The sequence below is a fragment of the Crotalus tigris genome, unplaced genomic scaffold, assembly GCF_016545835.1.
Source record: "Crotalus tigris isolate CLP2741 ecotype Arizona unplaced genomic scaffold, ASM1654583v1 scf7180000017726.370058, whole genome shotgun sequence".
NCBI lineage: Eukaryota > Metazoa > Chordata > Lepidosauria > Squamata > Viperidae > Crotalus > Crotalus tigris.
In genome coordinates, this window is record NW_024096594.1 from 340,909 (window position 1) to 368,076 (window position 27,168).

Consider the following 27,168-nt stretch of genomic DNA (forward strand, 5'->3'; position numbering starts at 1 on the left):
TTAACAAATGCCTCGCTCGGCAGCGGAAACGTTGGGTCCCGTTGTGCTTTACTTGAACTTCTGCTGAAAAGCTGTGATAAATTTGCTTTCCTAGACCTCCTATGCATAATTCCCCAATCATGGATGCCTTTGGCAATGAACCCTAAGCGAGGTAAGGAACATCTATCTAGCTGGGGTGAGGTTTTCTTTCAGGGACACCTCACAAATCCCACTGGGCTGGATGAGAGTCTGGAGCGATCTGGGCAACCGTAGGTCTGTCTGGGAAAGGAACCTTGAAAAGCATACCTGTGTGGCAGACTTCCCCCTGGGCTTCAGCAGGCCACCCAGAAGGCCCCACCAATTAGATATTTCCTGTGTCTGATTTAAAGAATAGTGAAAAGCACTTTTCTGGTCAAGTAACATTAAGACTGGAAAGGACATTCTGGTTCTAGCAGGTAAGCTCCTAGAAGAAGACTATAGGGGTCGAAACACTATAGTCCAGACATGTCAAACACAAGGCCCGGGGGCCAGATGTGGCCCGCAAAGTGGTTTCATGTGGCCCGCGAAGCCATCCTGGAAACAGAGAGGGAACGGCCCCCGCTGCCTTGGCCCTGGTCCAGGCCGGCTGGGAGCCAATGTACAATTTTGTGGTGGCCATCTATGCTGAAATGTATTCAGTCTTGGCTCCACAAGACCATCTGGTAACAGCGAGGAACCAGCCCCTGCCACGTCGGCCCCACCCCCTGGGCGCATGCTGAGGAGGTGTCACTCTTTATGAGGAATGAAGAAATGCACCATTGCCTGGAAGTGGCCAGCAAATGGCCCTCGCCTACTTCACATATCCAGTTTGATGGGTTCTGCCCTGGTCCCACCCCCTTCTGCCAGAGACCCTCAGATCTGTCCCACTCCTGCCCAGGCCCCCACAGGCATCCTTGATGCGAATGATGTAGAGCTGGCCACGCCCACCCAGTAGGCCACACCCACTCCATCCACGCCCACCCAGTAGGCCGCATCCACCTGGCCCCCCGTGGGCAACCGCAATGCTGATGCGGCCCTCAGTGAAATTGAGTTTGACACCCCTGCTATAATCCAAGCCAGTGTTGGGATTCAAATATGTGAACATCCTTTTCTCTGTGTGGATGCCGCTTCTGGAAGTCCATTCTGGGGCTGGGCAACAAAAAATTAGCTACCGGTTCCGCCAAAGTGGTGCGAACCGGCTGAATCCCACCACTGCTCCAAGCACAGCTTTCGTAGAGCCAGGAGGAAAAGACTGGATAATTTCTAGACCTGGTGAATGAATGAAATATTGTTTTTTAAATTACATAAGGACAATCTCACGAGGGCAAACGTTTGAGAATTCCAGAAATATAGCCTTGCTTGAGAGATGCTGGTGTTGACTAGGAGGGAGGACAAATGCCTTTCCGAAAGATATGTTGACAAACGATGGGCAGCTTTTAAACTTTCTTGCGGGCTCCAGAGTAAGGGTGGCGATATTGGTTAGCACTTACCTGCTACCACTCCAGCAAAATAGACAAATCCGATCCTGGTCGCACCATGAACCATTTCAAGGGGAACTCCAACGAGAAGCTGAAGGACAACATTGAGTCCAAGGTGTTCTATCCTGAGGAAACAGCACTGTTTGTTTTTATTAACTTTAGATTATTATTATTATTATTACTACTACTACTACTACTATTACTATTATTATTATTCCCAGAGTGATATTTTGTAAAAACATTATGAAAGCCTGTGTATAACCCTCTTGATAAAATGTTATTTAGTTTAAAAGACAATTTAAACGCAGTAGACCGCCTAAGAGTCTTCCAAAGAGCATTCAAACAGCCATGCTCCTTCATTTAAAAATAATGTAATAATTATGGTTCAAGAATTCTGTCTTTGAACACCACTGATTAGGACTAAACGTTTAACCGCCAAACTCGATTAACCATAATTATTATATGCTAATCACAATTAATTAGCTAATTAATCAGTCAGGCATAGTAATCAGGACCACGGACTGGTACAAATCTGAACTGGAATGAAGTGGATCATTTCTGGCAATGCAAGGTATGACTCCCATCTATCTCACAGAAGGCAGAAATCTTTTACACCAAAGATGTGAAAATAACAAACAGGCAAACAAATGAATGAAAAGGACCCGGCCTGTAGTGCTCCAGTGGGTATCTCCAATGGCATTGACACTATTTCTGTATGGACAATCCTGTTTGAGAAGGTTGGGCAGTTTAAGAAGGTTTAATGCCTTCAGCTGGGAAAGAAATCCTTTGGGAAGCACTGGACATTTTTCAAAGATGAAATGGGAAGCATTTTGCCTCTTAATTCCTTTCCTGAAAAACTGGCAAAACGTTTTGAACCCAGCCACTCCAGGGGAAATTTAGAAGCTGAAAATCGGAGACTGTGGAGCACCATATAGTGATTGTCAGATGTTCATTCCTGTTCTAAAGAAGGATGCAGAAAAAAGCAATACATCTCTGGACTGAAAAACAAAAATTAAAAGTCATGGCTATAAATATGACTAAAAAAAGAGAGCAATAAAGTTACAAAAGCATTCAGAAAAGATCTTGTTTCTGTACTGAGGTGGATTGAATGCTAAAATCACTCAATCATCATGTATCATTTTTTCATTAAAAAAAATGATCTCCCTGTGTGAAAAGTCAGATATATTAACTACGGTTCTAAAAGTTGTATACAAAAAAAAGTAGTTACATTTTAAATAAAGCTCACATTGGAGACTGTATTTTAAAACTCTGTATCGGAAAAATGTATTTGTCAAAGAAGGATTTGCTTTTGTTTTTTTGAGCATCTTGAACAATCAATGTCAACACTTAAAGTCACTCTGTTAAGAGATTTTGCACATGCACAGCTGTAATTTTTTTTTTTCTAAACTCCAGAAGTAAAAACCCCACAAGATTTGAACACTGCGTAGTGTATAATGTGGTCAGTAAAATGCACAGGATTTTAAGCAACTAGTGCAAAATGAAACAGCTACTTCATTATTTAACAAGAACATTAAAATAAGAGATGGATACTGCAAAAAGATTTAATTCTTTTCATCCAGACTTTATCCCTCTCCCCCCCCTGTTGGATGCATCAACCATTCTGCTCGAATAACACAAATAAAGGCGATAAATGAACTAATTAAAAAATTGCCAATCTCCTGAGCCAGATGGTATGTATCCAAGAATACCGAACAGTTCAGTTGTTCAAGATTTACCATTTGATGTTAGGCCCAGATTTTCTTGTAGAGTGGGTTTTTGTTTTGTTTTGTTTTTTTAAAATCCTGCTGATTATCATAATTGTTAAAGTTGAAGCAGGGTGGATTGCAAACTCTCTGTATGTGCATCCTTATACAATAATCGCCAATCATAACATTTAACCAAACTATGTTGTTTAGAGTGAAAATGAGGGCAAAAGTTTGAAACAAGATTTTAAAAATCTACCTTTTCCTTACACTGAATCACAGCTCAATGCAGGCTAATAACAAGAAACGTCACGGGAAGCTTTGTGGTTTTATCGTAACAATGAATTTAACTGTCTTTTAAATAATGTCTCTTGAGGTGCCATGATTTATTTCTGCTGATGTTTCTGCAGGCCCGCTGTTTGGCTGGTCCTTTAAAAATGAGGCTTCCATTCAGCTAAATTGCTCCTGCATCAGCCAAGCACATCAGAGTCCCATAGTCAATCAGGGCCCATAAAACGTAATTAGCTTTCACATGCTCTGAATGTGTCATTCTTTGGATGACAATATAATTGATTTATCCAGGCTTCACCTTCTCTGGGACCGAGCAAGCAGGGCCCTTGAATCAATGCAACTCATTAGTTATGGCAGGAATAAAAATGGGTGGGGCCTCGCAGATCATTAACAGACACTCCACCTTAAAGTGGAAAGCTAAAATTTACAACTGTGGGGTCTTAGAAAGCTTTTCCCCATCAGGACTGGAACATGAGCAGCACATACATTTGGGAATACTCTGAGTAAGCACAATCAGTCCCCCCCCCCAATGACTCCCTTCTCCCAGGGTACCTTCTAGCTGACGTGCTTCCCCCCCAAAAAAGCATAATAAATTAAGAGATCCGCATTAACATTTTAAAGTCACAGCAGGAAGTAGGGCAATAATAGATTTCACCACCTTTGTATCAGTTTGCCCTTTAGCGGAAGGGGGGAACAGAATAAGGGCCTCACCATTAAAAAGCACAAACACCATATGACTTTCTTTGAGATTTATTTTGTTCTCCAGCAGGAGAAATAATCTAATGCAGGCAACTTGGCTGGAAGTGATTGCTGAGCATTTTAAATATTACAGAGTTTTCTTTAAAACAACTATCCCTAACACCCATTGCTTCTCAAGTGGAGAATGTGTGTGTGTGGTTGGGAAGCTTGCACTTCCAAACGGTTTAGAATCTGCCACAAAAATGTAATCATCCAATGCCAGTTAAGTCTCTAATATGTACAGACGGCAGACTTTGGATACTTGATCTTCCTAGAGATTTCCCTGGAAATCAGCCAAGGGTGTGGGAAAAAAAAAACCTCAGGATAATTAAAAGATTCAGCACATTTTTCAAGCCACACAGCAGCCTAGTGGCAACAAGATAATTGTCAAGGCAAAGGGTTAGCTTTTGGGGACTAAGAAAAATGTTCTGCAATATGACTAAAGTGCTTTGAAATCTTTCAAAGTTGCAGGGCAGCTGGCCGTATTTAAAGTAAGTCAATGCCTTTCATTCAAAGAAATCCCAGAGAATGTAGAGTGCCTGATTTTCTTCAGATACTCTGTGTTGAGGTTAAGTTCCTGTAGTGCCCAGCTAGAAATTGGAGGGCAGGAGGCTCAGAAAAAAATGATAGGGTAAAGCAAGTGCATGAAAACTTTTAGTGTGTGTAGTTTACAACTTACAAAAGTTCATTTAATGACTGAAGTTACAACAGCACTGAAAAAAGGGACTTATGATCATTTTTCAAACTAACAACCATTGTAGCATCTCTATGATCGTGTGATCAAAATTCAGACACTTGGCAACTATAATAATAATAATAAAGTTGGAAGGGACCTTGGAGGTCATCTAGTCCAACCTCCTGCTCAGGCAGCAAACCCTATACCATTTCGGACAAATGGCTGTCCAGTCTCTTCTTAAAAACTTCCAGTGTTGGAGCATTCAATGCTTCTGGAGGCAGGTTGTTCCACTGGTTAATTGTTCTAACTGTCAGGAAGTTTCTCCTTAGTTCTAGGTTGCTTCTCTCCTTGCTTAGTTTCCACTTGTTGCTTCTTGTCCTGCCTTCTTTGTGGCAGCCCTTGAGATATTGGAACACTACTATCATGTCCCCCCCTCGTCCTTCTCTTCATTAAACTAGACATACCCAATTCCAGCAACCATTCCTTATATGCTTTAGCCTCCAGGCCCCTAATCATCTTTGTTGCTCTTCTCTGTACTCTTTCTAGAGTCTCAACATCTTTTTTACATCGTGGTGACCAAAACTGGATGCAGTATTCCAAGTGTGGCCTTACCACGGCATTGTAAAGTGGTATTAATACTTCACGTGATCTAGTTCATATTTATGACGATTGCAGTGTCCTGGAGTCATATGATCCCCTTTTGCAACCTTCTGACAAACAAAGTCAATAGGGAAGACAGGTCCACTTAACAGGTCTGTGACTAACTCAACAACTGCAGTGATTCACTTAACAACTCTGGCAAGTAAGATCATAAAATGGGGCAAAATTCACTTAACAAGCGTCTCACTTAGCAACAGAAATTTTGGGTTTGATTGCCACAAGTCGAGGACTACTCTGTAATTTTTCCTATTGCCATCAGAAGGAGGACTGGCAAATACCATCTCAGGTTAAACGACAACAAAAAAAACTCTCATTAGAAAGCGTGTACAAGTTAAATGTTTTCTGCAAATCCGACAGGACAGGTTATTTATTGGCAGAAGGACCAAAATGTTCCGGTTAGATTTGGTGGTCCCAGTTAGAGAAGCTCCCTACTTGATTCTGAAGTGGCTATCAAGTAAAACCTGCCAGTATTTTCAGGGTTGCATTATAGTCGGGGATCTTAGGTTATTGGAAGAGCTGACACGGTGTTAATGTTTTGTTTTCTTGCCAGACATAACTCAGTGAATCCATGAGCTGCTCCCTAGGAATCCCCATTGATGATGCTCCAACATTGGAAGTTTTTAAGAAGAGACTGGACAGCTATTTGTCTGAAATGGTATAAGGTTACCTGCCTGAGCAGGGGGTTGGACTAGATGACTCCAAGGTCCCTTCCAAGTTTTTTTATTACTATTATTATTATGGATCATCGCACAGTCAGCTAGATGTTCAGACTGGATTTGGCATTTTGTCCACCTATCGAGTCCTTACCCAGGATCTGGGATAGGCAGATGTGGATGTTTGATGGTATTACAGATATCGTCGCAGGATGGAAGCAGTTCCTAGTAAGGCCGCCTTTTGCAATTGACTAATAGCGAATTTGTCAATGCCAATGGTGTTCAAGTGGTGCTCTATTATTATTATTATTATTATTATTATTATTGATCATCGCACAGTCAGCCAGATGTTCAGACTGGATTTGGCATTTTGTCTACCTATCGAGTCCTTACCCAGGACCTGGGATAGGCAGATGTGGATGTTTGACGGTATTACAGATATCATTGCAGGATGGAAGCAGTTCCTAGTAAGGCTTCCTTTTGCCATTGACTAATAGCGAATTTGTTTATTATTATTATTATTATTATTATTATTATTATTATTATTATTATTATTATGGATCATCGCACAGTCAGCCAGATGTTCAGACTGGATTTGGCATTTTGTCTACCTATCGAGTCCTTACCCAGGACCTGGGATAGGCAGATGTGGATGTTTGATGGTATTACAGGTATCGTCACAGGATGGAAGCAGTTCCTAGTAAGGCTGCCTTTTGCAATTGACTAATAGCAAATTTGTCAATGCCAATGGTGTTCAAGTGGTGCTCCAGTTGTTTTGGGATTGCACCCAAGGAGCCTATTACTATTGGTACTACCCTTGCTTGCTTTTGCCACAGTCTTTCTATTTCTATTTGTAGCTCTTTGTATTTTGTTATCTTCTCCAGTTCTTTCTCGTCTATTCTGCTGTCTCCAGGCACTGCCACGTCCACTATCCAGACTTTTTTGTCTTTCTTATCGACAATTGTTAAGTCTGGGGTGTTATGTTGCAGGTGCTTGTCTGTTTGAATTCTGAAGTCCCAGAGCAGTTTAATTTTATCATTTTCTATGACTTTCTCTATTTTATGATCCCACCAGTTTTTGCTTACAGGCAAATGATATTTTTTGCAGATCTTCCAATGCACCATTGTTGCTACTTTGTCATGCCGCTGCTTGTAGTCACTCTATGCAATCTTCTTGCAACAGCTTACCAGGTGGTCCACTGTTTCTTCAGCTTCTTTACATAGACGGCACTTGCTGTCTGTTGCTGTCTTCTCAATTTTGACTTTATATACATTTGTCCTTAAGGCTTGGTCTTGTGCAGCCAGAATTAGTCCCTCGGTCTCTTTCTTCAATTTTCCTGCTCTTAGCCATTGCCAGGTCTTGTTATTATCTGCTTTCCCAGCTATTTTTTTAATGTATTGGCCATGTAGTGCTTTGTCTTCTCATGCCTCTATTCTGTTCTTTATTTGGTCTTTCTTGTAGACCAGTTTGGTCTCTCCAGTAGTCAGTAAGCCTTCCTGATATACTATTATTACTATTACTATTATTATTATTATTTTGAAATGGGAGAGAGACAGCTAAGCACTGTCCCCTAAAGCCGCACTTTCCAAACGTGGGTAAATTATCCAAAACTGAGTACTGTAGAAGTAGCTTTTCTTAGGACAATGAAATGCAAATACATTACCCGAACATAAACAAAGATATTTAAATCGACTTAGAGTTCTTTATCTACATTGGGTAAAAAGGACTTTCTGATTAGTCATTTTGGATAACGAAGAACAAGGTTTGGGAAGTGCAGCCTTAGGAGATGGAAGCAAACTGCAGGCAGTTTTTGACTCACAACCACAATTGAGCTCAAAATTTCTGTTGCTGAGTGAGACAGTTGTTAAGTGAGTTTTGCCCCATTTTATGACCTTTCTTACCACAGTTGTTAAGTGAATCACCACAGTTAAGTTAGTAACATGGTTGTTAAGAGAATCTGGCTTCCCCATTGACTTTGCTTGTCACAAAAGGGGATCACGTGACCCCAGGACACGGAAACCGTCCTAAATACAAACAAGTTGCCAAGTGTCTGAATTTTGATTATATGACTATGGAGATGCTGCAACGGTTGTATGAAAAATGATCATGACTCCCTTTTTTCAGTGCTGTTGTAATGTCAAACGGTCAATAAATGAGTTGTGAGTTGAGAACTATCTATACCTAGAAGAAGACACTCCAGGATCAAATTGAAAAAGGCAACAGCAAATTACATTTGTATTATTGCCTAGAAAATTGTATGGACATGATTCTAACAATTTTGATGAACGTGAGTGATAGATGATGAGATCCACCAGCTGAGAAGCCTTCCACAAGTAGATCTGGAGGCGACAGTATAACTTTATTCAGAAACGGACCCCATTAAAAAAAACTGAGCCAGACAGACAATACACCATTGTGAAACAGGGAAGCACCAAACACAGATGAAATGCCCACTGAACCACAGAGAAGAGGTGTTTAAAGGACTAATAGCTTTGTTTACACAAATATGGAACAGATGGTGGTGAAAAAGTTTGGTACAGACAACAACACCAAAGAAGAGAGATGCAAGAAAATGTAGAAATTATCAAGCCATTCCACTAATTTCTCCGGAAAGCTAATTTGTTCTTAAGATCTTACCAAGAAATATAGAGTTGTACACAAAGAGGGGGGAAAAGCCCCATGCTTTTCAGAAAAGGCAGTGGGATGCAACTCAAATAGATGATGTCAGATGAGGAACAGAAAGAGCAAAGAAATACAGGTAACCCCTGACTCATTTTATGACCTTTTTTGTCACACGTGTCAAGTGAATTACTGCAGATGTTAAGTTAAATAACCCAGTTGTTAAATGAATCTGGCTTCCGCACTGACTTTGCTTGTCAGAAGGTTCTAAAAGGTGATCACATGATCCTGGGACACGGCAACCGTCAGTTGCCAAGCGTCCAAATGCTGCAATGGTCATAAGTGTGAAAAACGATCATAACTCACTTTTTTTCAGTTGTATCTTTGAATAGTCACTAAACAAATGGTTGTAAGTGAAGGACTACCAGTACATTGAACTACAACTAGCCAATTGCTTTTTATCCTACCATGTTAGAGGAACCCAGCCTATCTGGTTCAGTTATATGAAAATCCAGAAATTTGTGTGGAATAAACCCAGATTTTGCAATCATAGGAATTATGACAGAAAATTAAAATGGCAGGTAGCTGCCCAGTTGGAAAACTAATTTTAAAGATGCGGGGAACATTGGGCTATGCCAGTGATAGCGAACCTTTTAGAGACCGAGTGCCCAAACTGCAACCCAAAACCCACTTATGTATCATTAGGTGCCAGGCAGGTGTGGCCCATTGGGTGGGTGTGGCCAATTGTGTGGGCATGGCCCATTGGGTGGGCGTGGCTGCAGTGGTAACGTCAGATTGGGTGGGACTAAAAAGTTCAATCAATCAATTCCAACTTTGCGAGATCTTTTTTTCCCCGCAAGAAGTTGAAATTGATTGATTAATTGAACCCTTTTTTTTGTACCTGGCAGAAGAGTCCTAAAGCGAAAAGGTTTTATAAAACCCAGCTGAAGGCCTAGCACTGGGGTGACAGTGCATGTGCCCACAGAGAGGGCTCTGCATGCCACCTGTGGCACGCGTGCCATAGGTTCGCCACCACGGGGCTATGCCATGATACTGGACCCCGAGGGCTGACCATGAATGCCATCTGCAAGGTCTCCCTTGCCCTCTTCCCTTAATACCGTGTAACAACGGAGTCATCAACATTTCCGCAGCACTCACCCTGCATGCATGAAGATGTAGGTGAGGTACCTCCAGGCTTGGGCACGGAGTTGAGGATGATATAATAATGAATTCTTCAGATAGAAGGGATGGGTGACTTGCAGCACAAACCTATCCAGGACCACTCCATTGTAAAGGAAGAAGGCAACCTAGGAGAGCAGGGAAAGCCCACAATTAACCAAATTCCATTTGCATATCTGGGGGAAAAAATAGACCTTTTACTTGGAGGGAAGAAAGGTGCTTCAGAGTGTGAGGGGGTGCTCACACGACACCTTTGGACAAGTCCTTAAAGAGCTGCACTTTTCCCCGAAATGGTGTGACTACATTGTGATCACTGTGACATTGTGGAATTGTGGAGTTGCACTGTCATCCTGGGAAAAGGCACATGTAATTTAAGGAGTTGCAGATTGTCTCAGAAATATTCTGAGGTATCTTTGCACTCTTGAATCCAAAGGCCTGAACAGCACTAAGAAAAAAAAAATCGGTTTTAGGAAATATAAACACCTCAGTTCAATAAAAGTACATCTAACTAGAGGTTGGTTTGGACTTTCCTGGTTACTTATTTGCTTTAAATGTGGAGGAGGTATTAGATTTCTAATATTACCTAATCCCTCCTCTTCAGGCCAACCTATCTGTCAACTCCTCCTCAAGAACCACATATTTAAGTTTTGTATGCACAAGCTCGATCAAAATACCTGAATAATGAATACACGAATAGCACCATGTTAAATACCGCACTCATAATGAAACATTTTGATTTACCTTGTTGTTGAATATGAAATAGCAACCACTGGGAACTTCCAGAAACTACAATATGTGACTTCCATAAGCCTTGATTATATTGCTATGGCTGCTTCTCACATCAGGCTAAGCCAAAGCCAAGTAGATTACATAATAGTTTAGGACAATATATGAATCCAGGCAATGTAAAAGGAGGATTAAACGGGCATACATAAATCCCTGCAGTGGCACAATACGTAATTGGCCAGAATTTCTCTTCTCTGAAGTAACCCCCCACACAAATACAATCTGTCTGGATTTAAGCTCTTCTTGTACTGTTGCCAAACGCAAGAAAGGCCAGCAGATCCAAAGAAAGCCATGAAACATATTTTCTTCAGCTAAATCCATTCCAGGAGGATTCAATGACATTTCATTTCCACTGGATCAACACATATTTTCTATGTTATCTGGCCGTGAAACAAAACATATTGTCAACTAAATCAGTGTGTGATGCAACTGTAAAAACTACACAAGTATATATGCATAGACAGGTAGTCCCCTATTTATGACCACAATTGAGCCCAGAATTTATATTGCTAAGTGAGAAATTTGTTAAGTGACTTTTGCCCCATTTTGCGACCTTTCTGGCTACAATTATTAAATGAATCACTGCAGTTGTTAAAGTAGTAACATAGCTCTTAAGTGAACCTGCCTTCCCCATTGACTTTGCTTGTCAGAAGGTCCCAATAGGGGATCACATGACCCCATGAGACACTGCGGCCATCATAAATATGAACCAGTTGCCAGGCATCCAAATGTAAATCACATGACCGTGGGGATGCTGCAACGGTCATAAGTGTGGAAAAAATAGTCATAAGTCACTTTTTTCGGTGCTATTATAACTTTGAACAGCCACTAAATGAACTGTTGTAAGCCGAGGACTACCTGTATGTTAAACTGACCCATTGCACAAACACATGAAAGACTCAAAGGTCTGCTATACCAACCTCCTACGAGCATAGCGCTAGAACATCTGCCCCCTCGCCCCCTTTTAAAATGTATGGTCATCCTTTCTACTGCAATCCCATTTGTTTAATTGCTCAATGTGAAGTAATTAGAACCATTGAGAAATGCCTGAAGATATATTTCAGCATTATGCTGAACTTTAAATAAAGCTTTATTTGAGACAGCAAAGGACCGAACAAGAAATTAAAAGGCCAAAGGTTTACTCCTGCTCTACGTAATTTCCATTTCCCTAGAATAGACCACATCTTGAACTTGACATCCATTCAGTCATTGAATTGATTCTCCAAAATGACATGGTCCTTCAGAGGCAGTAATTTATCCAACAGCAGGTGAATCCTACTGTCCAGGTTTCCCAATTTAAAACTTCTTGGACTGGATGTCCTTGATATAAATATCATATAGTCATGTAGAAGTCTACTGCCATTCTGGGATTACTACCATAGAAGAACAGAGAGGTAGAACTGCCTATCCCTCAAAATCTGCTAACATGACTTCTCCCACTGTCAGGTAAACAGCATGGTAGAAATTTCTTTTTTAAAAAAACAAAAAACCTTGAAGAACATCCTAACCCCAAATGAACAGTTGCAGAACAGAAGATCTCAGCACCACCTGAAATTTGATCTGCCAGGTAGCATTAGAGATACCTTAATACTGAGCCCTACATTTTCATTGGTGTTTGTTTCCATCCTACCTCATATTAACATCGTAGTTAAATCTCAGTTACTTAAGTTTACTCTGAATTGAAGACAACCTCCCAAAGAGAGTAGACAGGGAAACACACACACACACACACACCCCAAATCCTATGCAATTCCTAACTCCCCCTCTTCTCAAACTAAGATTTATGCTATCTTCTCAACCAATGGTTCTCAACCTGTGGTCTGCAGACTCCTGGGGGGCCACAATGTCTCAAAGGCAAAGCAAAAACTTGAAGAAGTGTTATGATTTAAATAATAATAATAATAATAATAATGAGGAGGAGGAGAAGAAGAAGAAGAAGAAGAAGAAGAAGAAGAAGAAGAAGAAGAAGAAGAAGAAGAAGAAGAAGAAGAAGAAGAAGAAGAAGAAGAAGAAGAAGAAGAAGAAGAAGAGGTAGTAGTAGTAGTAGTTGGAAGGGATCTTGGAGGTCATCTAGTCCAACCCCCTGCTCAGGCAGGAAACCCTATACCATTTCAGACAAATGGCTGTCCAGTCTCTTCTTAAAATCTTCCAGTGTTGAAGCATTCACCGCTTCTGGAGGCAGGTTGTTCCACTGGTTAATTGTTCTAACTATCAGGAAGTTTCTCTTTAGTTCTAGGTTGCTTCTCTCCTTGATTAGTTTCCACCTGTTGCTCCTTATCCTGCCTTCAGGCACCTTGGAAAATAGCTTGACTCCCTCTTCTTTGTGTCAGCCCCTGAGATATTGGAACACTGCTATCATGTCCCCCTTCGTCCTTCTCTTCGTTAAACTAGACATACCCAATTCCAGCAACCGTTCCTTATATGTTTTAGCCTCCAGTCCCTTAATCATCTTTGTTGCTCTTCTCTGTACTCTTTCTAGAGTCTCTTGAGTTAAATCTTGGGGGTCCATGGCCAGGGTCTGTGGCCATATAAGGTATTTAAAGGAGGTCTGTGATAAAGAAAAGATTGAGAACCACTGTTCTAAACCAACCTGGGGGAATTCCTCCCTCTGTAACATGCATATGATGTACTCATGCATACGTGAACCACACACATACATATCTCTTTCTGAAGCAATACCAAAAAAAGCAAGGCCAAAGCAGGACAAAATTAACATTAAAATAATCACCACTGATCTCCTGTAAATTAGCTATCTTATTTATATCACTAATTAATTGTAATCCTATGTACCATCTGTTCTTTCTCACACATGCAAACTGCTTTCACAAGAGAAACACAAGCATGCACACAGACGTGCCCTTCCCCTCCCTTCCCTGCTTTCAGCAGAAAGAGCAGAGGAAGAAGTGGAGGAAGAGGAAAGAAGATGGATGCAGGGCAAGACGAGAAGACAAGGCAAAGGGGAGAACAAAGCTGCTTGGAGAAGAGGCAAGGATAACTAGGAGAGGACAGCAAAAAGAGAAAACCTCCTTTATGCAGTATGAAAACAGTTAAATTCTGCCAGCCAGCACCCCTCCCTCAAGCAACAGCTGGTTTTCAAAGGCATCAACACTGTAGGGCAGAGGTCTCCGACCTTCGCTCCATGGCCCGGAGCTGGGCTGCAGCCTCTTGGGAACCGGACTGTGCAAAAAGTGGGCGAGTGCACAAGTGCATGAAGCTGCATTTGGATAGGTGTCGTGCATGCATGCATGCAAAACCATCCCCTCTCCCACCCCACCGCTGCCACCACCTCCAGTCCTCAGAGCCAGGAAGGTTGGTGACCGCTGCTGTAGGAGATGACCAGGAGATGAACCTGAGGGTGGGTTCAAGCAGATCATCAGTTTGGAATCGCTGTGCTCCCGCAAGAGACCTAAGTCCAGCCCTCCATGCATGCTGTTGACTTTTAACTAACGCCGATTTGCCTGGATCATTAGTAGATCAGATTCTTTTGTATGGGTAACATGTAATGAACTCAACTCAACAAGTGCTTTGAACTCAACTCCTGTTCCTGGTTGCTTGATTTGACAAACACAGTCCAACAGCAGTGCCTATGGCCGTTTGTCCTTCACTGTTCCAGCAGCATTTTCTATTCTTCTTGGTGAGTGTCAGCCAACTCCCCCAGTTCCCAAGTTGCGGGGGAAACCTTTGGGGGAACGCTTCCTTTCACAAACATGGTAGTTATCAAAACTGAAGGTGTGCTAGACATGTTGATGCCAGACACACAATGGCACTAACTCACATTTTCTCTAATGCCTACTTCTTTCCAGGTGAATATTGGCTGCTTCAAAACTGGCACAATCTCAATGGGCTTCCTTGAAGAGGTAATTCTACAAAAGTGGTTCTGCCAGGCAAGAGACATTCCGTATGGGTGCTGTTCTTAGGTAAAAGTGGGGAATTTGCAGCTGCTGTATATAAATCCCATTATCTTCAACTATCGGCCAGGACAACTGGCCACTACTTACAGAAGTTGGAGTCTGACAAGTTTTAGAAAGCCACAGGTTCCCAATACCTTCATTAAAACTTTCTAAGGAATGAAAACAATAAATAAACTACTTGGGAAAACGCTGTTGCCACAGCAAATACCGAAGAATCCATTTAAAATGTTATCTGCTTCCAGTCCGTACCGGTAACTGATTGTCTTTCCAAACCATATTTCAGAGAAAATTTTAGACTATTTCTTTATCTGTGCTAATATTAGGGTTTAAATTATGTATGCAAATATTGGGATCTGAATCAGGGGTGTCCAAGCTTGGCAACTTTAAGACCTTTGGACTTCAACTCCCAGAATTCCCCAGCCAGACATGGGAGTTGAAGTCCACAAGTCTTAAAGTTGCCAAGCTTGGACAACCCTGGTCTAAATTATATTGGGATTAGCTGACACCAAACTTGCAAGCTGAACCATTTTCAGGCCAAGGAGAATACAATAGAGTACTAGGCAAACCCCACCCACATCATTCCATGCCTGAAGATACTTGCCTCTACAATTGTGATGGCAATCATGAACCAAGGTGGAGGACAGCAGGTGTAGCTGTCATAGTACCATTTCCGGTCTATCTCGCGGGGTAACGTCTCATACGCCACGTGCCGAATCAACCGCTGAGAAAGGCTGAGTCCCGTCTCCTCCAGGAGGGCCTTGCTGCATAGCCTCCTGTTCCCTTGCAAAATGGCTTGGCGGAAGCTGTTGGATCTCTTGTTACTCATCTGAAGATACAGTTAAGAAGAAGGAAAGAAAAAAATAAAATAAAATGCTCTAATCAAACTATAAGCTGCTCAGGCTGAGAGGGTTCAGATTTCTTATCAGGGATAAGTTCAATGCTTGGCCATAATGCAGACGCTTACAAGATACAAACAGTACGAATTCCGAAGAAATTAACTTCCTACTTAATCTCTGGCCTAGCCTTTTGTTTTAAACTACTATACAGGTAATCCTCGACTTACGGCCATAATTGAGCCCAACATTTCCGTGGCTAAGCAAGACAGTTGTAAAATGAATTTTGCCCCATTTTACAGCCTTTCTTGCCACAGTTGTTAAGTGAGTCACTGCAGCTGTTAAGTTAGTAAAATGGCTGTTAAGAGAATCTGGCTTCCCCATTGACTTTGCTTGTCAGAAGGTCGCAAAAGGGAATCCCAGATGATTCCAGGACATTGCAACTGTCATAAATAAATAGGCAGGTAGGCAGGTAGTAGCTAGATAGGTAGAAAGAGAAGAAAAAATAGTGACCGGATAAGATCAAACAGATCACTGAGCTATGGATGATCACTTCAGACAAATGTGATGGCCAGAAGTGAACCCAATTTGATGGTACTTAATTAACTGAGATCCCAGGAGTGATCTATTTCTGCCTAATAGAGTACAAGTATATAAGATGTTCCAAATGCACACATATGCCTTCACACAGAATAAGCGCACTCTTGTGCAATTGCCAAAACCTTTTCTGAGAGTCTTTTATTCCTATGGACCACAGCTCTGTTAACATCTGCTTGCAGAAAGCTGCCAAGACTTAATTCAGCACACAAGAGAAAGTACAGTACCACAGCATTAGCATTCAGGTTTGGTGGTGTTGCTACTGGTGTTTGATCATTTTCTTTTTGGCTCATCTGTACAAGATTTCAAAGGCCAGACCTCCTTCTTTCATACATACAATGTGCATGGGTAATTGCTTCAAGCTGAGCCAAACTGCTTCAAAACAAACTAATCACCCTGCTATAAGCTTCGTTTTGAATGAGGGGAGCTGAGGTGCAAGTGGCCTTGACAATAAATGTTATTTATCATTTGTTATGTACAACCATTTTTAAGCTGCCTTTAATTTCTTCAGGGAGAATGGGAGCCTACAAGAATGCGATGCAAATCATCCCAGAGTAATGAGAAAAAAACAACACAAAACAAGAAAAGTGCATGTTAAGAAAATAACAAGACAAGCAGCAAATATACAGCACAGGTTAAACCAACCCAATTAAAATGCTAGAAAAATAAGACACTGAAAACCTCTGTAACACTGCCAGGACCATGTCTGTTTCCTTGACTTTTCAGTCATAATTCATCATCAACCACCTGTCTGCTGGTGACAGCTGCCTGCTTGTGTCAATTCAATAATTATATATTCTATTTGTCAAAATATTATCTTCCTGCCCAGAAGCACTGTAACTTCTGATTGTTAGATACTGCATTATTAGATTCAGCTAATCCCTAAATTATTTTCATAATAGTGACAACCTCTCAAGGAAGAAAAAAAAAAGTGGGGGGGACTGTTAAGATATTTAAATTTAGTAGCTGGATCTGTGGGGTTGTACAATGAGCCAGAACATACAGTTGTAGTTGATTGGTTGGAGAGTGCTGGCTCTTGTGTGAGGCAACCTACTTTGTGATTGGTTGCTGTGGGTGTGGAGGGGGAGTTTTCCCCCCCACCACCACCTTTTTCTTCTGTGTGCTCTGTGATTCATCTCATGATGCTCCTGTTTACCTCCTGTTTATTTGCTGTAAATGGAGATGTGAAATATATTTATTTATATAAAACTACAAGCTCGTGTCAGTATCTCTGGCTTCATTTGTACATCTGCTGTGCAATTTCCCTGACAAAAACCAAGAAAGCCCAGTTGCCTTTTGAAAAGCACCTTTGAAAGAACCATGACCTGGATGACTGAGAATCTCCATGGACATCCTCTCAAAGAGTTCATGAAAATAATTAGTGCCCTGGCCCAGCACCCCCTTATTTCAAAACTGCTTGAGCAGAAAACACTCCCAAGATTGAATCACTTGGTTTGACACTCTGATTATGGCTCCACATATAGTTGGGTGGCTTCTACAAAACCAGCATATTCATCTCATTACATAAGATTCCCTTTTCTCAAACATAAACATTATTTTCCCTAGGTCAGTGGTGGTGACCCTATGGCATGGGTGCCAGAGGTGGCACTCAGAGCCCTCTCTGTGGGCACGCACGCTGTTGCCCCAGCCCCGCCTCCCCCCATGGCCCCTTCCTCACCAGCAGCCCCCTGGAGGAGAGTCACCCCTGGGCAACAGAGACGACTCCGCCCTCGCACCCCATAGCGTGCAGATGATGCTGCGGGGTGTGGGCAGAGGGCATGGCTGCCATGGTGCTGCAGGGCTGTCTGGCTATCTGCTGCAGCAGGCCATGGAGGCAGTGGGTGGCCCTGCAAGTGGGTGGGACACAGGGTGGGTGGGGGAGGAGCAGGCAGGGCGGGAGGCGGAACTGAGGCAGGGTGGTGGTTTTTGGGCACCCGATCTCTAAAAGGTTCGCCATCACTGCCCTAGGTCATGCTATAGTACTGAAATCTCATATCTATATTATTAGAATTTTATTTTAGTCCCCCGAATTAGTAATTCACTCCAAATCCTGATACGTCTTCTGAACTTGCCTTAATTTTTCTGAAAGAAATTGTTATTTTTCAGTCTTTTGATTGTGACCTTTTGGGGGGTATCTCATTTTTCTTAAGTACCCATGATTTAAACATGTGTATCAAATATGATGTGCATGCAAATAATCAAATAAATATATAGTGTAATACAAGCCCACTCCTGTTGCAAAATACTTGTTTAATATTTATATTGTGAGACCACCTATAACCCATCAGAAAACTGAGATGTGAGAAGGCTGACAAAACCAATAATTTTATGGTGGGATGGGAAATAACCTAAGTTTATAAATCAAAATCAGTTCTAAACACTACGCTGCTCCCCACTGCTCAGTCATCTACGAGCAAAATACAAGTAGTCCTCAACTTACAACAATTCATTTAATGACCATTTGAAGTTATAGCAGTACTGAAAAAAGTGCCTTTTGAGTATTTTTCACACTTACAACCGTTGCAGCATCCCTATGGTCATGTGATCAAAACTCAGATGCTTGGTAACTGAGTCATATTTATGGCATTGTAGTGTCCTGGGGTTATCACCTTTTGTGACCTTCTGACAAGCAGTCAATGGGGAAGCCAGATTCACTTAACAACTATGTTGCTAACTTAAGAACTACAGTAATTCACTTAACAGCCATGGCAAGAAAAGTAGTAAAATGGATCAAAACTCACTTAAATGTTTCCCTTAGCGACATAAATTTTAGGCTCAATTATGGTCATAAGTGGAGGACTACCTGTAATAAGCTATTTTGTTTAAATATGTGGATGTCATAGAAACCAGTAAAAATGTAAAAACAAGTCATACTTGCTGAGTGGAGCAAACAGCATTTAAAACCTTCATTTTCAACCTATCTTCATTTTTTATTCATTTATTACAGGCTATATACTGGTTACTTTTATCCTGTCTGGGTGCTTACAGTACTGAGAACCATTTAATCCGGACATATAAAAGCACTAAATAGTATCATGTGATAAAAGAAAAAAAGACTGGGAAACCAACTGACATTTCTCTAGATAATTATTCTTGTAATTGCCTACTTCAAAAACAAACAACTCATGTTACAGCAAGAAAAGAACGGGAAACAATACTTTCTGTGCTTTAATAGAACACTTAACCTTCCCATATGAAATCCTAAAACTTCAAAAGTTCTGTTTAAAAGTTCTTGTAATGAGATTCTCCAAGGTCATTATGAGTTAGGTGGCTTATAAATATGATTTATAAAAAAAACACACTCTTCTCCATCAGCACTAGACATAAATGTATCAGTAGGGGCAGTTTCAAATATTTTACATTTCTTAAGGGCTCTTCAACAGAATACAGCTACAATGCTATTACTCAAGGCAGAAGTGGACATAAATGTATGCAAGCTGAAATAATTCCTCACCACTTTTCAGGTCCCTATTCTGAATTGAAGTAGAGATTTTGAGAGAAAAGCAGAGAGAACACTTCCTTTGATGCCGGTCCAGTTACTAGCAGTAGAAGATTCTCAGCATCATGCTGTGGGATCCCAGATTCTACTGCTAGTAACTGGCACTAAAGGAAGTGTTCTCCTCTATGCTTTTCTCTCAAAATCCCTACTTTAATGCAGAATAGGGACCTGAAATGTGGTGAGGGATTAATTTAGCTTGCATACATTTAGGTCTGCTTCTACCCTGGATAACAGCGTTTTAGTGCTATTCTGTTGAAGAGCCCTTAGAAATCTAAAATATTTGAATCTTCCCTGACTGATATATTTGTGTCCAGTGCTAATGGAGAAGAGTGTTTTTTTATAAATCATATTTATAAGCCACCTAACTTATAATGACCATAGAGCAGAGGTGTCAAACTCAATTTCACTGAGGGCCGCATCAGCATTGCAGCTGCCCTGGGGGGGGCAGGTGGGTGTGGCCAGAGTAGATGCAGCCTACTGGGTGGGGGTGGATGGAGTGGGCGTGGCCTACTGGGTGGGCGTGGCCAGTTCTACATCATTCATGTCAAGGGTGCCTATGGGGGCTTGGGCAGGAGTGGGACAGATCTGAGAGTCTCTGGCAGAAGGAGGTGGGACTGGGGCAAGTGCAAAGGCACCGGGGCAAGTGCCAAGATGGCCACCACAAAATTGTACATTGGCTCCCGGCTGGCCTGGGCCACGACCAAGGTAGCGGGGGCCGTTCCCTCACTGTTTCCAGGATGGCTTCGCGGGCCACATAAAACCACTTCGCGGGCCGCATCCAGCCCCCGGGCCTTCTGTTTGACATGTCTGCCATAGAGAGTCAATCCTAACCAAACCCTAAACCTAACTGTAACCCTAATCATATCCTTTTTGGGGCCTCTGGGAAAGACATAGTCTATATAATTCCTCTCTTTTTCTCCAAAGTTATGAGTAAATTTAGATCTTGCCATCATTTTACAATATTATCTAGCACCTCAGCAGGTGTGAGACAAGAGACCGATGAGTAATTGAAATGAGTAATCTTTCAGCCATCGCTTTCCAAACTACACATATTTTTATTGATTTATGCAAGCTCTTTTATGATGACTGACTATAAACATAATAAAGGAAATATGAATTAACTGTGTGGTTTGGCTTACTCAGCACTTGGACTTGCAAGATTCTGTAAAGACAAAGGGAAAAAACTGGAAAGTTTCAGTCAGAATCCATTTCTGAGATTAAGGATTAAGGATGTCTATTTATATTACTGTCTGGCTTATTGTTCAATGTACATTTTATTTTCATAACAATACAGGCGGTCCTCCTGACCACAAACGAGCCCAAAATTTCTGCTGCTAAGTGAGACATTTGTTAAATGAGTTTTGCCCCATTTTACAACCATTCTTATCACAGTTGTTAAGTGAATCGATGCAGTTCTTAAATTAGTAACATGGTTGTTAAGTGAAACTGGCTTCCCCATTGGTTCTGCTTGTCAGAAAGTCGCAAAAGGTGATCACGTGACCTCGGAACACTGCAACTGTCATAAATATGAGTCAGTTGCCAAGCATCTGAGTTTTGATCACACAACTACAGGGATGCTGCATCGGTCATAAGTGTAAAAAATGGTCATAAGTCATTTTCTTCAGTGCCATTGTGACTTCGAATGGTCCCTAAACGAACTGTTGTAAGTCAAGGACTATCTGTACTGCTACTGAAATTGTGTTTTGTTAATTGTTATGTGTTTAAATAAACTGTGTTTTCTTCTGCTGGCATGGAACTTCATTTATGGGAATTTCTGTGATTTCCAATATCTTCCACTGGCAACTACCCCCTCTGCAAAGCTTCCACTGACACTAATGAGAACTTTTTCTGTCCAAAGGAAAATCGGAGAAAGTTGCCTTCCTCTATTTATTCCATTAAGAGATTCCAGCTCTAATTTCTAACCCGTTCTTTGAATGGAAAGAAATTCATGAGCCAAATTGTAATGCATCATTCAAATTAAATACATGCATTATATACACAGATGTCCTTCTCAACAAAAAAACCTATTTTATATTGGCCTAAAGATACCATCAAACATTTTTTTTTTAAAAAAAAAAACAATCCTGTGTGATTATGCATTTGTTTTTCATGTGTAGCTTGTTCGGATTACAGATCTGATTGATCTGTAAGCAGGAACATTTGCTTTTTTCCCTTACTTAGAAAACATTTTTTATATTTTCCTAATATTATTAATTTTTAGGCCATTGGAACATTTAGAAACTGACATATTGAGGAAGGGTGAACAACTTATATTAGAGAATCAGCGGACAGACTATTCCCCCTCCCCATTTTTATATTGTAAATAATTGTGTGTGTGTGTGTGTGTGTATATATATACACATACTCATACCAGAAACAATCATGGTTATAAATGGAACAGATATGACACATTCTAGTGAAGATTTTAGTAATGCAAATCACATACTGAATTAACAGAAACAATGGGACCAAACAGACATGCTTCATAAAAGTGAGTACAACGTGCAATCTGGGCATATTATACTCAACAGCTTCTAAAGCAGATATGTCCAGTATGTCCTATTGTATGTGGCCCTGGAAGCTAGTAATGCATCTCCACAAGTTCGCAAACTTCAAACACTATTATGTGATTTATATAAACTATTATATTTATATGAGTTTATATTTATATAAACTAAATATTATATATTTTAAATGAGACCCAAGATAATTCCTCTTCACTCAAGGCAGCCTAGGCAAGCCAAAAGGTTGGATACCCATTGTTATGTCCCGAGCCTTGCAAACGGCTCGGGCGTTTGCAGGCAGTCCCGGGCAGGTGCAAAGCTGCCCGGGACCAGACAGGCTGTCGCCAGCGCCGTGCGCATGCGCGGGTGCTGGCGCGGGAAAAGTAACCCATTTACCCGGGAGTTGCCTATATAATAGGCTGCGAGGCGTTTGGGCGAGGCTGAAGCCATCTTCCTGTAAGCTGAACGCTGAATAAAAGAAACTGAGAACTCCAGCTGCTTCTCGTGTCTGTTTTCCCGCCACGGACTCAACACTGGCGACGAGGATCGGATGCCTTGCACTACCTGGAAAGGAAGAAGTGTAAGCTTACCCAAGGAGTCCTGAGCGGCGGAAGAGGAACGGCGTCGACTCGGCAGCTGCCCGCCATTCCGGTGCGCATTCGGTGGTAGGCTGGCTGATAGACCCGTCTCCTGAAGATCCGAAGATGGCGAAAATCGGAAGGCTTTCAGAATTCGACGTCTCAAATCCCGAGCGGTGGGAGTCCTACGTATCCAGAATGGAGAACTACTTCAAGGCAAACCAAGTGAGGGAAGATAGCTTGAAGGCGGCCACCCTGCTTTGCGTTTGTGGCCAAGACGCCTTCGAAATCGCAAAAACCTTGCAGCACCTGTCCCAGTAGAGTCTGTAAGCTACGCAGACCTGAAGAAGCTGCTGAAGGAGCACTTCAACCCCAGGGTGTCCGTTATCTCATGGCGCCACACCTTCGAACAAAGAGATCAACGGTCCGGTGAGTCAGCCAAGGAATACATCGCCGCGGTACGGAAGGCCGCCAAGCCCTGCGAGTTCAGTACGTCGAGGAAACGACTGAGTGACACCCGATTCCGTGTGCGGGTTAAGGCAGTCGCGAGCTAGCAACAGAGACTTTTTTCGCAAAGGAGAATATCCTTCCACGACGCCATTAATGGAAGTCCTCCGCAGAAGAAGCAGCAGGCCGGCGCTCAAAAACACGGCCGATCAGGAAACAGTGCAGAGGGCGTCTTGCACCAGAGACGTCGACGTAACTCCGAGGAGGATCCAGGACGAGGAAGTCGCGTCTACACCCACGCGAATCGAATAGAAACCGAGGGGAAGCTCTTCGCTCCCTCTAGTTCATCGATTTGGAGGTCGCCACAGGGAACTGACTGCAAGTTCCGCTCCCGCTACCTCCTTCCGGGCATGCTGTAACAATGTCACATTGCAGCCTGTGTGCCTGGCCCGACGGAAGGCACACGCCAAGAAGAACGCCTGAAGGGTACCAGATTCCCCATCCAGAATAGGGTAGGTTTTTGCGCTTCGCGAAGAAGCATCTGTAGAACAGGCACACACAAGCCCATTAAGAAAAAGCTGTCACTCAACGTGAAGCTACAAGGGGTTCCATTATCTATGGAACTAGACACAGGGTCTGCCCTGTCCATCATTTCCTTGCATACATTTAGGAAGATTTGTTCCAGAAGTGGGTCTAAGGCCAAGTTAAGGCCTTCTGATATTGTATTAACAGATTTTCAGAACTCAAGAGTGTGTGTTAAGGGGGAGGCCACCCTTAACGTGCAATACAAGAGTTTTGAAGGTCCACTAGACTTATTAGTAGTAGGGGGTGAACGAACGAGTCTCATAGGACTCGATTGGTTTGATGCCCTGGGGATACACGTCACAGGACTCAATAGCTTACAAACACTCGACCTACAGGAAGTCTGCACAGAATTTGCAGATGTTTTCAGCCCCCAGCTGGGCACATTCAAAGGACTACCTGTGTCCTTAAAGCTAGACCCCACTGTCACTCCCATGAGGATTAAAGCAAGAAGGGTCCCTTTTGCTTTAAAAAGTAAGATTGACACTGAACTGACAACCTATCCACAACAGTGTAATCCTGAACCTGGTTGAGTTCCACCCATTGGAACCCCCAATTGTCACGCCTCTAAGCAAATGGGACATTCGCATTTGTCTGATACAAATGCACACTCAATAGGATGCAGCAATCATCCTATCCTTGTTCCTGTGGTCAGTCACATCCTGGCCTCTCTCAAGGGGGGGCGTGTTTTTGCAAAGCTTGACCTAGCTCAAGCATATCCACAGCTGCCTGTTGATGATGATGCTGCCAGAGCTCAGACCATTGTGACCCACAGGGGAGCCTTTAAAGTAAAAAGGCTACAGTTTGGAGTAAATGTCGCTCCTGGGATTTTCCAAAGCGTAATGGAAAACACACTACGAGGTATACCAGGGGTCTGCCCGTACTTTGACGATGTCTTGATTGCAGGAGACTCCACACACATTCTAGCTGAAAGACTTAGGGCTGTCCTGTTAAGATTCGGAAATCAGGCCTCAGCTCAGAAAAGACAATGCCATATTGGGGTGCCTTTAGCTGGATTGCTGGGATCAAAATTGATGCTGCTGGGATTCATCCTGCTGAATCCAAACTAACTGCTATTTTAGATGCACCCAGGCCAAAGTCTAAGGCCGAACTTCAGGCCTTTCTATGCCTCCTGAATTTCTACAATTCTTTTCTTCCACATAAAGCTAGTGTAGCTGAGCCTCTTCACAGGCTACTAGACAAACAGGCTGTGTGGCTGTGGTCACCAGCGCATGAGGCTTGCTTTAAAGAAGTCAAGGCCTTGCTCACTTCTAACAGTGTTCTTGCACATTTCAACGAGTCTCTCCCTGTGTGCATCGCTTGTGATGCGTCCCCTACGGCGTTTGAGCTGTCCTGGTCACCTCAGGTTCTGAGGGAATGATCAGGTTCCTATTGCATACTACTCCGAACACTGTCCTTCTGGCCGAGCGCAACTACGCTCGATAGATATGGATGATCTGGCTGTTGTTCTGGAATTAAAAATTCCCGTGTTCTATATGGCAGGCATTTCACGGTCTTCACTTCCATAATCCTCTGCGGGACCTGTTACCACCGTAAGCAGGACTCCCCACATCATTTCCCCTAAATGCTTAGGTGTCCTATTTTCTTGTCTGCATATGATTTTTCATTCTCCACAAGCTGGAAAGAAATGGGCCCATGCTGATAGGCCTCAGTAGTATTGCCTCTGCCAGTAGTAGAAGCTGACCCCGCGCCAGCTGTCCACATTCTATCAATCCAAGCCTTGCCCGAGCTCCCTCTTCGTGCCAGGGATGTTACCGCTGAAACAGGTACAGATCACACACTTTCACGTGTCCGCTCCTGGGTCCTGTCCGGGTGGCCTGAACACTGCCCTAGTCCTGAGTTTCAGAGTTTCTGGTCCAAAAGGAACGAACTGTCCCTTTCTCAGGGTTGTCTGCTTTGGGGAAACAGAGTTGTCATTCCCACCTCAATGAGGACTAGGGTCTTAGAATCCCTCCCCGAGGGTCCTCCTGGCATTGTTCGTATGAAGGCTCTTGCACGAAGCCACTTGTGGTGGCCTGGTTTAGATAAAGGTATTGAGGCTACGGTACACGCATGCCACCTGTGCCAACGATCTCGCCCAGAGATGCCCCCAGCTCCTGTGCATAGATGGGAGGAAACACAGTCCCCATGGTCTAGGGTGCACATTGACTACGCTGGGCCCTGTCAGGGCCAGTTCTTCTTGGTCCTTGTTGACAGCCATTCAAAATGGCTTGAGGTTGTGCCTGTCTCATCCACCACCACTGCAAAGACTATTCAGGTACTGAGGGGGATTTTGCTGCACACGGGCTGCCAGATGTCATCGTGTCCGACAACGGCCCTCAATTCACCTCCTCCGAATTCCAAGCTTTCTTACAGGCAAACCTGAGTCGTCATGCCACGTCTGCGCCTTTTCACCCGTCCACCAACGGTCTGGCGGAACGCATGGTGCGCATCGCAAAGGACGCCTTGAAGAGACTCACCTACGGGGACTGGCATCACAGGTTGGCTGACTTTCTCCTTTCTTATCGCACCACACCGTCCACTTCTACAGGGCGAAGTCCAGCTGAACTTCGTTGGGGGCGCCAACTTACGAATTAAGCTTGACGGGTTGCTCCGGACAGACTGCCCTTCATCTACCTCACATCCTAGGCCCTATACAACTACTTTCTGGGTGCCCCGGTTTGGGCTCGTCAATTACGGGCCTGGTCATACAGGGTCCCGCTTCTGTGTTCCAGGATCACAGGTCCTCTCTCCTACGAGGTTGCCCTGGACAACGTCGTGTCCTACGCGGACACATCGACCAACTTCGCTCTAGCGAGACTTTTCTGCTGAGACTCCTGGGTCTTTTCCAGGGGGGGAGGGTACCCTTTGGAGCAAAGTGAAGGGCACGAGCTGCTGCCCATCTTCCCTGAGGGAGCCCAAACGCGGGCCGTCCCAAGATTCCGATTTGCTCCGAAAAGAAAGTCATGGAGCTTACCCACACAACAGGCACTCACGCCTACTCCAGCCAGGGAGTCACCCCGGTGGCATACTCACTTTCCACACACATCACACAGCACTCCAGCAACGGAGGATACCCGGGGGCATCCCAACAAATCATTCCCCGCAAGAGAGCTGGCACACAATTCCCAAGGTTGGCCTGACCTTACCCCAAATCCTACAGGGGCTCAAACATACACAGAGTTAGTCGAGGAACCAAGTCCCGACTACAACAACCCTAGCACAAATCAGGGACCACCTGAGTTTTGGGAAAGTCATACCCCACACGAGCCCGAACACAGAATGGGGTTCAGGGAATGGACAGCCTCCTGACAGGTCTTGGACTGACCTAGGAGGTTCTACAGAGACGCCCAGCAGCTGCTATCACTTCAAGGGGCCTGAGGGTCTACAGCTAGGTAGGTCAACCAGGTCACAAAGTAACAGAAGCCCTGGCCTGA

At 43.1% G+C, this 27,168-nt stretch overlaps 1 protein-coding gene across 1 annotated transcript in view; it reads right to left on the reverse strand.

Moving 5' to 3' along the window:
- Positions 1-15,644, reverse strand: part of LOC120306227 (rhomboid-related protein 3) — a 40,485-nt gene extending 24,841 nt beyond the window's left edge. The window contains exons 1-3 of the mRNA XM_039339036.1: positions 15,293-15,644; positions 9,974-10,122; positions 1,488-1,600 (exon numbers count right to left, since the gene is read on the reverse strand). Of these exons, the coding sequence (XP_039194970.1) occupies positions 1,488-1,600; positions 9,974-10,122; positions 15,293-15,517 (487 nt within the window). The 5' untranslated portion in view covers positions 15,518-15,644. The remainder of the gene's footprint in view (positions 1-1,487; positions 1,601-9,973; positions 10,123-15,292) is intronic.
- Positions 15,645-27,168: the final 11,524 nt, after the last annotated feature.